Below are 13,349 nucleotides of genomic sequence, written 5' to 3' on the forward strand. Positions count from 1 at the left end.
GTAAAACGCCGCCGTGTGCGCTAGGTTGTACGCCATGCCGTTGTTCGTCAGTAGGTACGAGCTGACCTTTGCCTTCCGCGTATTATACGCTGCCGTCGTCCAGAATTCTAGGAAGTGGAAGAGGGAGAGGGCGGTTATGAAGAGCGGGAGCTGAGGGTACGCGTTCCGGAAGAGGTAGGCAAGAAGGAGCGAGGAGGCGAAGGCGCTACCCAGCAGGAATGCCCGGGCAGCGATTGCGGAGAGGGAGTAAATGCCCGAGGGGTAGAAGTAGCCTGGGATGTCGAACGGTTTGGGCGTGTAGACTCTTCGGGTGGAAGGGGGGGAGGTGGGTAAGCTTGAGCGCGAACGTGGGGAGGTGGCTGACGGGGCGCGGCGGGGTGGGAAGGTTGACATTTTGATTAGTGGTGATGGCGATGCGGTGGTATTGGAGGGGGAAGGGAGGAGGTATGATACGGTAAGGTGTGAGTGGAGTGGAGAGAGGTTACGGGGCAAGGTGCTGTGCAGCTAGCATTTGTAAAATCGTAGTTAGTGGTACAGGTATTGGGGCTACCAAGCGATCATGGAGGTCTTAACTTTCAGCTTGGCTAAAACAGAGTGGATGTACCGTAAAATCTCTTGTGATTCGTTATCTCCGGACGAGGTCAAATCTCCGGAGCGGGATATGCACAATGTGACTAACTCCATTGAGCCACTGTGTGTGACACAGGGTTTAGGTTTTGGATCCTCTTGATAATACCAGGGTCAAAGCCTCTCCAAAATACACGGACATGCCCGTGATATACCATGATAGGTATAGATTTCGCAATGCTAGAATGAGTCTTTAAAGGCATACCGTAAAAACCCGCTGTATTGACTATCGGGGACCTAGACTTGGCAGTTGCACAAGGGAATGTGTGTAATGGTGCCAAGAGATTGAGTGATGGCCTGTGATGCTGAAGTTAACTCTTTTCAATGTTAGTCTTACTTTAGAATTAAGTACAGCTATAGCAGACTGTTAGGCAGAGACAACCTGATAGACTTCAGAGTTGCCTAGGTCAAACAAGATTCGTTCCTGTAGATGGAGATTGTCTAGGAAGACTTGGATTCACTCATTTCATTTATGACTACTAAGAGTGAAATCGGTAAAGTAAAATAGAATCATAAAAACAATATTATATTGTTAAGGTCCCTTCTCCATTACTTGATAATGTCTAAAGCTTGGGAGGCACTTTGATATTTATATTCCATGTTTGAGTGTTTGTGGACTACATTTATTTATTATACAACTATGTATCTTTTTAATTATATCTTGCAATGTCAGGTATTCTTAAAAGATGCGAACACCTGGAGACTCTGAAAATCACCACACCCTCTTCAGCAATTATGATATAATTAACTGGGAACCATACTATCCCCAATAGTAATTATCTGATCATTAAAGTCTCTAGATTTATGGCCTAATTCTCAAGTCAAACAGAGTTGGCTCCAATTGGCTCCGTCATTGATGAAATGATCAGTTTCATCTGCGGGTTGTATCTACGAAAGTAGTTATAATTGTAACCTTTCTAGGTCACCTGACTTCAAACTTTCATAACTCCTTATCCAACACATAATAGCTGGTTACCCTCCTATTTGGTTCCCTCATAGTTGGGAAAACCAAGCGTTACGTAAATGCAAGTATTGCGCTGTGGTTATTGTTTTTTAGTGCTGCAATGAACACTTGAGCTCCTCCCCATCAATTTTCAGTGATTATACCCAGCCAACCTTCATCCAATGCAAGGTCAATATTTTTCACCAGCTAGACCAAGTCATTCGTCCTCCTCATTCAGCCAATTATCCTCTGAATTTATGGTCCAGCCAAATCTATCTTCAGCCTCAGCCATTTCCGCTGTTTTATCGAGTCAGAATACTCCTGAGGCAGAGCAATTGTGGCCCTCTAGCTCTCCCTGTCCTTCCTCACCATCGGGCCAGTCCTTCTCAACTGTGTCAAGCCCTATTTCAGCAAATAAGTCTTCTACTCCAATTTACTCTGATGGCCTAGATGAAACCAGGAGTCCTGATTTGATTGACAAGCTTGAAATGAAGCAATGTTTGGATCATGCAATGCAGTAGCTACAGGAGGAACCTACCGAAAAGGCTAGTACAGCAGCAATTATCTTTAAAGTCAACCCTGCATCTATTTGAATGTGCCAATATCGCAAGTGCCATCAAGAACGAAACTCTCGTGGTTTTTACAACCAGCATAGAGGAAACAACATTATTCTAATTGAAGTCTAAGAGTTGGCTGTTTTTCGATACTGCTTAGAGCAGCTAGAGGCTGGGTTAGGCACAACTTCCTCAATTATTTATGCAGCAATCTGCCACCTACACTAGCAAGAAAACCGCAATTCTCCTTCTCTCGTTTTTTTTTTAACAATGGCTAAAGAAGAATCCTAATCTTCATACTATTAAAACCAAGCCCATAGCACATTTGCGAGTTGCCATCCATAGCGAGGAAGATCTTAAGGCCTTTTTTGTTAAGTATCAGAATACTCTGTCTGAGTATGGAATTCGGAAATCCAAGTATATTTACAACATGGATGAGTCTGGTGTTAGAGTAGGCTGCCCTACAGGCGAGATAGTTATTGTTCCCACTGATGGTAAAGAATTATATGCAGCAAGCTCCGAGAATTGGAAGTCCATTACTATTATTGAAACAATATGTGCAAATGGTACTCCCACACTACCACTGGTTGTTATTTGTCCTGGGGAGAAAATCATGGAAGATTGGATTCAAGACAATCTTACTGGTGCTGAGGTGATTGCTGTCTCCCAAACAGGCTATACAAATGAGAATATTGCGCTTGTTTGGCTTGATCACTTCATTAACCATGTTGCCGCTGGTCCGAATGTACATTGGCGTATGCTTCTCCTTGATGGTCATATTACACACCACAACGATGATTTTATTCTCAAATGCTATGAGAATCATATTGTACCTTTGGTATTTCCCTCACACCTTACTCATGTACTTCAACCACTTGATGTTGGTGTCTTTCGCCCATGGAAACACTACCACAATAAAGTGATTCACAACGCATTACACTCTCTTGATATGGAGTACACTATTTCCTCCTTTTTCAGAGACTTAAGCTCTATTCATTAGCAGACCTTCTAACCTCATAAGATAAGAAATTCTTGTAAGAATTCTGGCATGTTCCCCCCCTCTTTCAAAGCTACTTTGCAAAAGATCCGCTATTATAATGCCAAGAGGGACCCTAAAGGTCATCCATCTTCTCTTCCTAGTACCCATGGGCAAGGCCCTTATTGCAATATTAATACAAATGTATCTACCGCTCCCACTAATGAGGAGGATACCTTTGAGCTTCCTATACTTTCCAGTACCTATTTTGAGTGCCAAAAGGGAATTGGGGAGTGGATTGACAAGGCTGAAACATTTAGTCCATAATCCAAGGCCAAATTCCAACAATGGGCAAAGGGAACTCAAATCTGCTTAGCTGAGGCCCAGCTTGAACAAGACTCCTACCATGCAGTTCAATCCCACATTCGTGAGGAGGAACAGCATCGCAAAACCAAATCCCGCCGAGTTATCCAAAAAGGAGGTGTTATCACAGTTGAGGCAGCCAGGATTAGAAAAAAGAAAAAATATCAGAAGCAGAAGGCTGCAGCTATCATGAAGGCTCGAAAGAACATTCAAGCAGCTGTCAATAAGGCAAAAGCAGCTCTGCACTGCCGTGGTGTAGATGCTCATAAGGCTGAATGGGAAAGGAAGAAAAACATCCTTGAGCTACAAGCTCAAGGCAGTCATATTATACCAGAGATGTTGGTTCCGATTCCTGATGCGGTAAAGAATCCTACACCTGAGGACCTGAAAGCCCTTCAGCCACCTCCTGATTTACTGCAAGCCTTATTGCTACTTGAGCCGGCTGTTCTCAATACTACCACTACTGGAAATCAACAACCCCTTGCAACTGAGGATGAATCTGGAGAATCAGATTCTGAATCTTCTACATCTTGCAACTCAATTACAAGGAATGCTGATTTTATTACCTTCAATTCAAATATATAATTTAGAAAATAATACTCATAGTTGGGTTAATTGATGCTATTCTGCCAGTCTCTTAGTTGACATATCATATTATGTAATCCTGAAAAGAAAAAAAAAACTGGAGCGTAACACTTGCTTTTGCATAATGCTTGGTTTTTCCGACTATAAGGGAACCGAATAGGAGGGTAACCAGCTATTAGATATCTTCAGGAGGGCTTCCTACTAATTTGCAGGAAGCTATTCCAGCAGGTTGATAAATAGTCCCTCAGTCGGCAACTCTTAGTTGCTCAGGGTAACCGGATTTCAATTGCTGTTGTAGTATTGGAAGTCATCCCTGCATCTACAACATGTGCTGAAACCTAGTTGTAACACTCTGTAAAGTACATTGACTTCTACAGTAGTATCCCTTGGAGTTCTAGACCCTTCTAGTTATTGTAGGGTGGATGCGAATGTATTGGTCTCTCATTGAGATCCTTTATTATTTGATACCATCTTTTTGTGCGAAAACATCCTGTTACTTGTGGCCCATAGGAAAGACATCACATGTTTGAAGCCTAGTAACTCTCTGAGTAGTTGATGGATTCATTCTGTTCTACTTGCCTGACCTAGCCGAAGGTCTACTCTCATATATCCTGTGAATGGGATCCGGTTGGATAGATGGTAGCGACCTATATGATTGTTTCTAATTCCCTTACTTTTGTGGCATTATAGTGATCTGACTCAACTGAGATTGATATGTATGATGATGTGCGGGTCCCGTAAGGGCACTGGAGAGAGGTTTTGGAGACCAGGGATTCCGATTCTGGGTGAGATTATCCTACTTAGGGTAATTCTTAGGCATTGGATCCTGGTATACCTAACATGAGCTTTTTCCTCTTAAGGCTTTGCTCCGAATACGTTTTACATATATAAAATAAATTACAAATTAAATTAGAACAATAAAGTATTAAATCTCAAACATTTAGCTCCTTTAGGACCCGATGAGAGCAGGGTGAAAACTCTTCCGCGTTTGCTTGGCCATGATAGGAAAACGTTATCTTTATCGACCTTCCTCTGCCCACTGTGGTATTTCCAAATTATCGCAGTGGAATTCTTCCACCATTTCCTTTCCATTATCCATGCCTGTGGCAGGTTTTCTGGAGTTCTCATCTTCAGAACATCCTTGCCATTTAACAAAGTACTATAGTTCGTGTACCTCGTAGCAGTGACTGCATACTCTCTTTCAGTAAGAGCATATCTCTCTTTGTATAATTTTCTCTATTTTCCATTATAAGTCGCCTTTAATATATTTAGGCTCTCTGTGAGATTGATGTCAATCTGCGCGTATCTACTCTCTGTAAGTTTCTAATAGAGATACATGGAACACTGCGTTTATGTTCTATTGATTTGAAATATTAAGTTTATATGCACGATTTTCACTTTTTTCCAAGATCACGAATGGTCTATATAATTTTGGATCGAGTTTCTTTGACTTCCAATGTGTATGAATGTTCTTTGCATTTAACATTACTTTGTCACTAATTTCAAAGTCAAGTTGTTGCTTAGCCTTTCTATCATAGTATTTGGCTATGGCTTCTCTTGTCTGTTGGAGTGACTGCCTTGCTTGCTTGTGGATCATTTTTATCCAGTTAGCATAAAGTGTAGCTCCTGGATTTTGCCCCTCGTATTCCTTCATGTATTCAGTTTGTGGATGAAATCCATAGTTTGCATAGAGAGGAGTCATTTCATATGCATTGGTTTTCTAGTTATTGTAGGCATATTTGGCTAGGTGTAGTAATTGGTACTAGTTATCCTAATCATAGTTGATGCAACTTCACAATTAACCTTCCAGCACTTGGTTGGTTCACTCTGTTTGCCTGTCTGTCTGTCGGTGGTACTCTGTAGACATCCTCCTCTTTATGTTTTATGTTTTGCGCAGGGATTTCCAAAATTCTCCAGCAAACTTTAGGTCCATGTCTGAGACTATTTCTGTTGGTAAGCCATATAGTGTCCTTATTTCTTTTATAAAGACCGTAGTCACATTCTGTGCAGTGACTGTCCCTTCTAATCCAACGAAGTAGCCCATTTTTGTAAACTGGTCCACTACTACCATAATTTAGGTACAACATGACTTTAGAGTAACTGTGTAATAAAGTTAGCAGAAATTGATGCCCATGCTGCATAGAGTATTGACAGCAGTTGTAGTAGACCATATTTCGCATATTGTAGAGATTTGTTATGTTGACAATCATTATACAACCTTATGTAATCATGTACTCACTCTGCCAGTCCTTTCTAATAGAAGTCCTTTATCATTATTTCAAGAGTTTTCTCTTGCCTGAAGTGTCCTGCTATCTTAGTATTGTAACATGCTCTGGCTATTGTGGTATAAAGGTTCTGGCTTTTTGTTACAAATAGTCTTTGATTATAGAAAAGCAACTTGTCAGATAGGATCTAGTCTTTTGGGAAAGGTTTTCTGTTGTCTCATAGTTTCTCCGACTCATTGTTTCTTTGAGGCCATTCTCTATTTTCCGGAATCGCTTTTAGGATTTGCTCCAAGAATTCCAGATCGAATTTCTTCAATTCCTTGTAGCCTATTATAGTGCTAGTCATAAGGGTCTACTCAGGTACTTTGGTTGTATTGTACTAGTATGTATTCGGATTTATTGATGCGTGCAGTTGGCTAATTACAGGTTGCAATTCCTAGATAGTAATACCCCTTATTACAATATCTGAGCTGTCAAATCCTGATGTGCCTCATTCAGTATCCTCAAGTTTGTTTATTTCTATTATATCTGCCTGGTTAATTTTTATTATTATTAGCTGGACGATTCGATCACCAGCTTTGATGTGATAGTCTGTATCTTGGTGATTAAATAGCAACACTTTGAGTTCTCTGGCATAATCTGCATCAATTATACTAGCACTGGTAGAAATACCACTTTTGACCGCTAATCTGCTTCGTGAAGCAATCTTCCCACAAGTTCCCACTGGTAGTCCAGTTATGATACTAGTCCTAACAATTAATTGTCCTAGTGCCAGGACTATATCTTCCTGCCTAGCGTAAAGATCGTGGCCAGCTGCTATCCTTGAATCATTAGTTAGTAACCTTGCCCTTATGTTTAACCATTTCACTCGAATCACGGAGTCCGAGTCGTTCCAATTTGCTGTTTCCTATATGTCACCTATGCTTATATCATCTACTGTGCTGCTCATTATTGAGAATATTAGAATTTTCCCTTTTACAGTTCTTATTACAGAATAGAGTTAAAAATGTTCAGGTTTCAGTATAGCTTGTTTGCAATGTGCAGCTCCATACTCAGAACAGTACTCCAGCCATCGACTGAGTATATCAGGTTTGCCTCCTCTTGTACCTGGGAATTAAATAATTTTGAAATTTTAATTGACTAACTTCTGCACCCAACCGATTTGGCGCCTACTTCATACCTTTAAAGTGAGGAAATATTGGAGGTTTTGGAGATCAGTATACACAGTTATTGGTTTTTTGCTCTAACCAGGTATTGGCGCCATTCTTTGAATACTTTCAATATCGCCAACGGTTCATTGTCATGGATCTCACAATTTTGCTCTGTGGAATTTAGTTCACAGGAGTGAAAGTCTACAGAATATCGTCTTTTTTCCACAAATAGGAAGAGGATGTAGCCTAGAGCGAAGTCGCTAGTATCCATTTCCACCACTATTTCTCTTTCTCAGAAAAAATAGTGTAAAATTAGGGCAGAAGTAAATCTTCTCTAAAGCTCCTGAAAGGCCTATTCTAGTTTTGGACCCCACCAGAACCTCTTGGGATCACCCTTCAATGTTTCAGTTATTTGAGTGCAAAGTTTTAAGAAGTTTTCTATAAAACACCAGTAGAAGTTCAGGAATTCTTAGAATATTTGAATCTCCTAAAGTGATGTAGGTCATTTCCAGTTTAATACTGAATCCATCTTTTGGGGACTCATAGATACCCTATCGATGGATATCATGTAGCCCAAGAATTCCACTGCTTTAACATGAAAAAAGGATTTCTGTAATGATCTCTCTCCAGATAGTTAGTTCTTAGCGATGGGGAATGAGACTTCTCTTCTTCTCGTTCCTTTCATCTTACCATAGCACTAGGCCCTTACCTATGTTACTGATAGTACAAGACTTTTGTCTTCTATCAGGAATGTCTATCGTAAGCTTTCTCTAACTTCTCTTCGTGAAGAGTTCTCTGAGCATAACAATAATAAAGGTTGCGATAACGATAAAGATCGTAAAGGGGTTTTACATTTGTTAAAGTAATAAGTAGGAAAAGTACTATAACAATCCCTCCTTGGATGGTTAGGTCTTGGCGATGGGGAACGATACTTCTCTTTTTCTTCTTCTCCTCTTCTTTGTCTGACTATAGTGCTAGGCCTTTGCCTATGTTACCAATAGCACAAGACCTCTGTCTTCTATCGGGAACACCTATCGTAAGTTTTCTCAAACTCTTCTTCATAAAGAACTTTCCTTGTCGTAATGATAATGTTGTAATAAAGAAAAAGATTGTAAAGGTATTTTATATTCGTTAAAGTAATAAGTAGAAAAAGTACTTAGAAGTTAATCTAATTTTATTTAAACTCGTACCGCCAACACTGGCATATGACGATTGCCGGGGCCGGGCCCCCAGGTTGTCGCATCCCGGATACCACTAACCACGAACTAACTAAAACTCCAACCCCGTATCTCAAACAGGCCCGCGCCATGCCCTAACACAAACACTAAATACAGAGCCATCATCGGTCAAGAAAATCCTCCTCAGCCCAGCCTTCCCACTAGCTAAGTTACATGTACAAAATACAAAAATTCCACTACCACCACCTGAATGTGACCTCGCAAAAGCCTCCTCCATAATAGAAACCCCTATGAGCGCCCCCACTCAATGATACTGGGACACCCCACCGACCGCCCCGGCACCCGTCCCCATCTCCAAACAAAAGAAACACCCAAAACGCCCAAGTGCGTAGACCAGAGGGAAAGCTGACTTACAGGACACAGGCTCCCTAGTCAAGGGGGTACGAACCGTCGTAGGGAATCCGGAGTGCACCACAGCGGCAGTGCAGTCCAAGAACCTCGATGGAAGCAGCCAGAACGAGAGAGTCCCCAAGCAGCCGGCACCTGACCGAACATACCCAAGTATTCAACTCATCCTCCAACTCCCCAGCCTGCTCTGCAGGGGGCGAACCTGCCGCAGACTCCGTAGTAGCCGGTTTGCAGTAGCCTACTGGTGAAGGCGATGACCCTTCCGAGTTGGGAACAAGTAGCACGGGTGAGGTTTGGTCTTGCTTGACCCAGCGCTTCTTGTTTTTCTTTCTCTTCCCACCCCCAGGTGCAGGTCTAGTAACAGGAGTGAACGGGCCACCCTCATCACCACCCACCACCACAGGAGGGACGCCACCAGAGGCGTTACCCCGACCAGCCACCAGCTCAGCCAAAGAGGCCTCAGGCACCTTCTTCCACGAAGGGGGTGATACTACCGTAGCTGGTGTCACTACACCAGGATCCACCCCACCCATACCAGGAGCAAGCACCTCACCCAAACCTGATGAGTCAGGAACAGGACCACCCACACCACTATCTACAACCGTAGCTGCAGGGGGGGCAGGGATAACCGCCGGTGTAACATTCTCCCGAGGGAGCTCCTCCGCTTGACCATGAGAATTCTCAGGGTGTAGCCCACCCCCCCAACCGAGACAACCATAGCAACCGAAGCGACCGAGGGGACAGGCAAAGAGGGGATAACCGTAAGAGCTTCAGCCACCAAAATCGTGACCAAACTACGAACAGTCTCGCGTTCAGAGGCCAGGGCAGCCGACAAGGTAGATATCTCTTTCTCAGCGCGATAAAGTCGCTGAGAAAGGATGGAAATGTGATACCAAAGGCGAGAGACTACGGCCTCCAGGGTGAAGTTCTTCTCGACGGCATGAGACAGAACCACCGATGAATGTAAAGCAGATGTGGCGGAAGGGATAGAGGCTCGCTTAGCCATTGCGACTGTGAGGAGGCGACGTAAATGAACAAATGTAAAGATAGGTAATAGGAAGAAAGAACTTCCAGCAATCGTAGGGGAGGAAATAACAACGATGCCCCTGAAAGGTGATTGAAGTTAAAGACTTGAAGCCTATTGTGAGATAGAAATCAAGGGCTCTGATTGGACTGAAACCAATTCATAACGTTTCAACACGGGATGAAAGAAGGAGGAAAAGTACTTAGAACAAAGGGTGAAGAACCTATCCTCCTTGGCCGCCTCGGCCTCCTTATATAGTGTTCTTCCTGCCTGTAGTCATGAGACCCAAAGTGGTCACATGTGCGAAACCAAATCATAACAAACTAGTCATGTAACCAAGGTGGTCACATGCTCAAAACCCATGACCTTATAGTGAGGTCATGTGCAAAAACTCATAAACCAATTATAACGCAATAAACAAGTCATATGACTCGACAGAGTCATATGCGTGAAACCTATGACCTCATAACGAGGTCATGTGTGAAACATAAATCATATGTGCAAGGCTTACCTGCAAGGCACACTCGCAAGGCATACTCGCCAGGCGCACCTCCCATGACTCATATTTGAGCCTGTGCAGAAGCATCACAAATCCCACACATAACAAATTGTATGACTCAAATGAGTCATATATATAAAACAATAACATACCTGTGACTCATAACCATATGTTACCTGAAAACCTTTTTCATGCCAAGTCATGTTCGTGACAAGTACTTAGAATTCAATCTAATTTTATTTAAACTCGTACCGCCAACACTGGCATACGACCAGCCCCCGCTAGCATAAGGAGACCGCTAACCAGTATACCACTAATTCCAGGCTAACTAAGTCTACAGCCCCGCACCTACTATCCACGAGTCATGCCCGTACAGAAACTAATTACAAGACCATCAAACAACAAAGTACCTGCTCCGGTCCAAGTCCATAGCTCTTCAAGTATGAAGCAACCCAGCAAGAAGCGTAGCCAAAGCCGAGCAAAAGACCAACCCGACCAGGTTCCTCATCCAACAAACATAAAATCACTACCACCTGGTCTGAAAACCATCCCGCAAGAACCTCAATTATAGTAGAAAACCAACAAAGCCCAAACTAAACCTACAGGTAACACAATGGCAGGGAGGAGGCACCCAATGTGTCAACCTCTCACGCCTGCATGCCATGCCGTCGACCCTATAAACCCACTTTGCCAGTTGCCTCTGAAGAGCGTACCGGTGAGGAGGACCAGTATTCGCTGCCTGTCCTCCAAATAAAATGTCATAAACATAGGAAATACATAGAGGTAGTAACAGATGAAGAAGTTCAGTGGGGGCTATCTCCCACCCGTGGTGCCATGCCTTCTCCTGCCAAACCCATAGCCAAATCAAAAAAACCAAAAAAAACCCACAAAGCCCAGCGTACAAGACCTAAACAAGTCCAACTAGGTGGTCACAATCCACTATCCGCACAGGTGGCCATCAGCCAGCCGGTCTGTCTGGGAGCTTTGCAGCACTCAGCAGCTTCACCCAACAGCCTAAGGCGAGTCGGAAACACTTAATTAGACCTCGCCCAATCTGAGTCAGGCTCGACCAGTGCTTGCAGGTACCTCTCCCCCCCCAATCAACCTTCTCCAAGCCCCACACGCCAGACACCACAGAGCCCATCCAGCCCCCCTGTCCCTCAGACAGATCAACTATCCAATAGCCACATGACAGCCCATACCTAGCCCCATCAGGCAGACACTGGTCTTGGCCACACTAACAGAGCCCCATCCTCCAGCATGTTGCAGCTGAGGGGGACCTACCTGCCACAGCCAGGAGCTACAAAGGTGGCAGCACCAATACCCAAAGGCACTGGCACCAGCCACACCATCCAGTCCAGTCAAACCGAAGTCCAACCAAGCCAGGAAGGAGTAGGCAGAGCTAGCTGAAGCCAGTCCCACAGGTCCGACAACAAGCACCGACCGAACGATGGGCAAGAGGCACCCCCTAATGACATAACATGAAGGGGGAGGATGCGTGAACAGGAGCAGATAAATAGAAGGTCGGCTTTAGTTGCAATGGTTAAAGCCGCCAACAACAATCCGCAACCGAACCACCCAAATACACAGACAACGCGAGTGTCTGGTAGCCAATCATCCCACACCACCCCTGGCAGCAATAAAAACCACACCAGGGCATAAGACTTTTCAGGGTCAAAGCCATCCCTACCAAGGCAAGGAGGAGACACCTGACTGAACCACTGTAAATGCCGTAAGGACACAACACTAAGAGAACGGCGATAAACAACATTGTAGAATTCCAACTGTAGAAATGAAAATGTAACGAGAAGAGGCCGAGTGGGTTCTACCCTACCACCGGAGGAATGATGCAGCCAGTACGACAAGTTGATACTTGGGAAGGTCATCAGTCTAACCCAAGGGCGTTTTGTATTGTGAGGACTAAGGACTCTATTAAAATCCAACAAGAAACATGAGCTAGCCCAGAGAATGCCATGTGTGATCCCCCCCAATACCATGTTCAATTCCCTCCAATCGAACCTGAAACCTGCGAGTAGACGATAGACAGGAAGCTGCAGACATTTTACTGAATGGGGCTCATAAGCGACCGTGATGAAGTGCTCGAAGTGATAGCATCGTGAGAAACCATCAGGCAAGGAAATGAGAAGTAAACAGGTAATCCGCCACATAATGCCAACAGACCTCAACACCAAGAACCCCAGGAACTACTGAGCGAACTCAGATATCTCTCCCAGAATCCAAGGCATCAAGGCCCACTATTGGTGTAAAAGAAATGCTCGGTACGAAGCGACAGCAAGGATGAGGAAAAGTACTTAGAACAAAGCATGAAGAACCTATCCTCCTCAGCCATACTGGCCACCTTATATAGTATTCTTCCTTCTTGTAGTCATGTGACCCAAAGTGGTCACATGCATGAAATCAAATTATAACAAACTAATATTGTGACCAAAGTGATTACAAGCCTAAAACCCATGACCTCGTAGCAAGGTCATGTGTGAAAACCTATAAACCAATCATCACGCAATAAACAAGTCATATAACTCCAAGTAGTCATATGTGCGAAACCCCTGACCTTATGATGAGGTCATGTGCGAAACATAAATTATATGCGGAAGGTATACCTGTAAGGCATACCTGCAAGGCATACTTGCAAGGCATACTCGCCAGGTGGTGGTCCCATGACTCATACTCGAGTCATGTGCGAAACCTAACAAATCATAGTATAACAAGTCATATAACCCAATTGAGTCATATGTACAAAACAATAACATACCTATGACTCATAATTCTTAGTTACTTGAAAACCTTTTTCCTTG

General features: G+C 43.5%; 1 protein-coding gene; it reads right to left on the bottom strand.

The window, feature by feature from the left end:
• GSTUM_00010209001 (uncharacterized protein) overlaps nt 1-522 on the bottom strand; it is a 1,152-nt gene extending 630 nt beyond the window's left edge. Inside the window, exon 1 of the mRNA XM_002841133.2 lies at nt 1-522. This exon is cut by the window's left edge and continues 21 nt beyond it. Within this exon, the coding sequence (XP_002841179.1) occupies nt 1-393 (393 nt within the window). The 5' untranslated portion in view covers nt 394-522.
• Nucleotides 523-13,349: the final 12,827 nt, after the last annotated feature.

The sequence above is a fragment of the Tuber melanosporum genome (assembly GCF_000151645.1).
Source record: "Tuber melanosporum whole genome shotgun sequence assembly, scaffold_68, strain Mel28".
NCBI lineage: Eukaryota > Fungi > Ascomycota > Pezizomycetes > Pezizales > Tuberaceae > Tuber > Tuber melanosporum.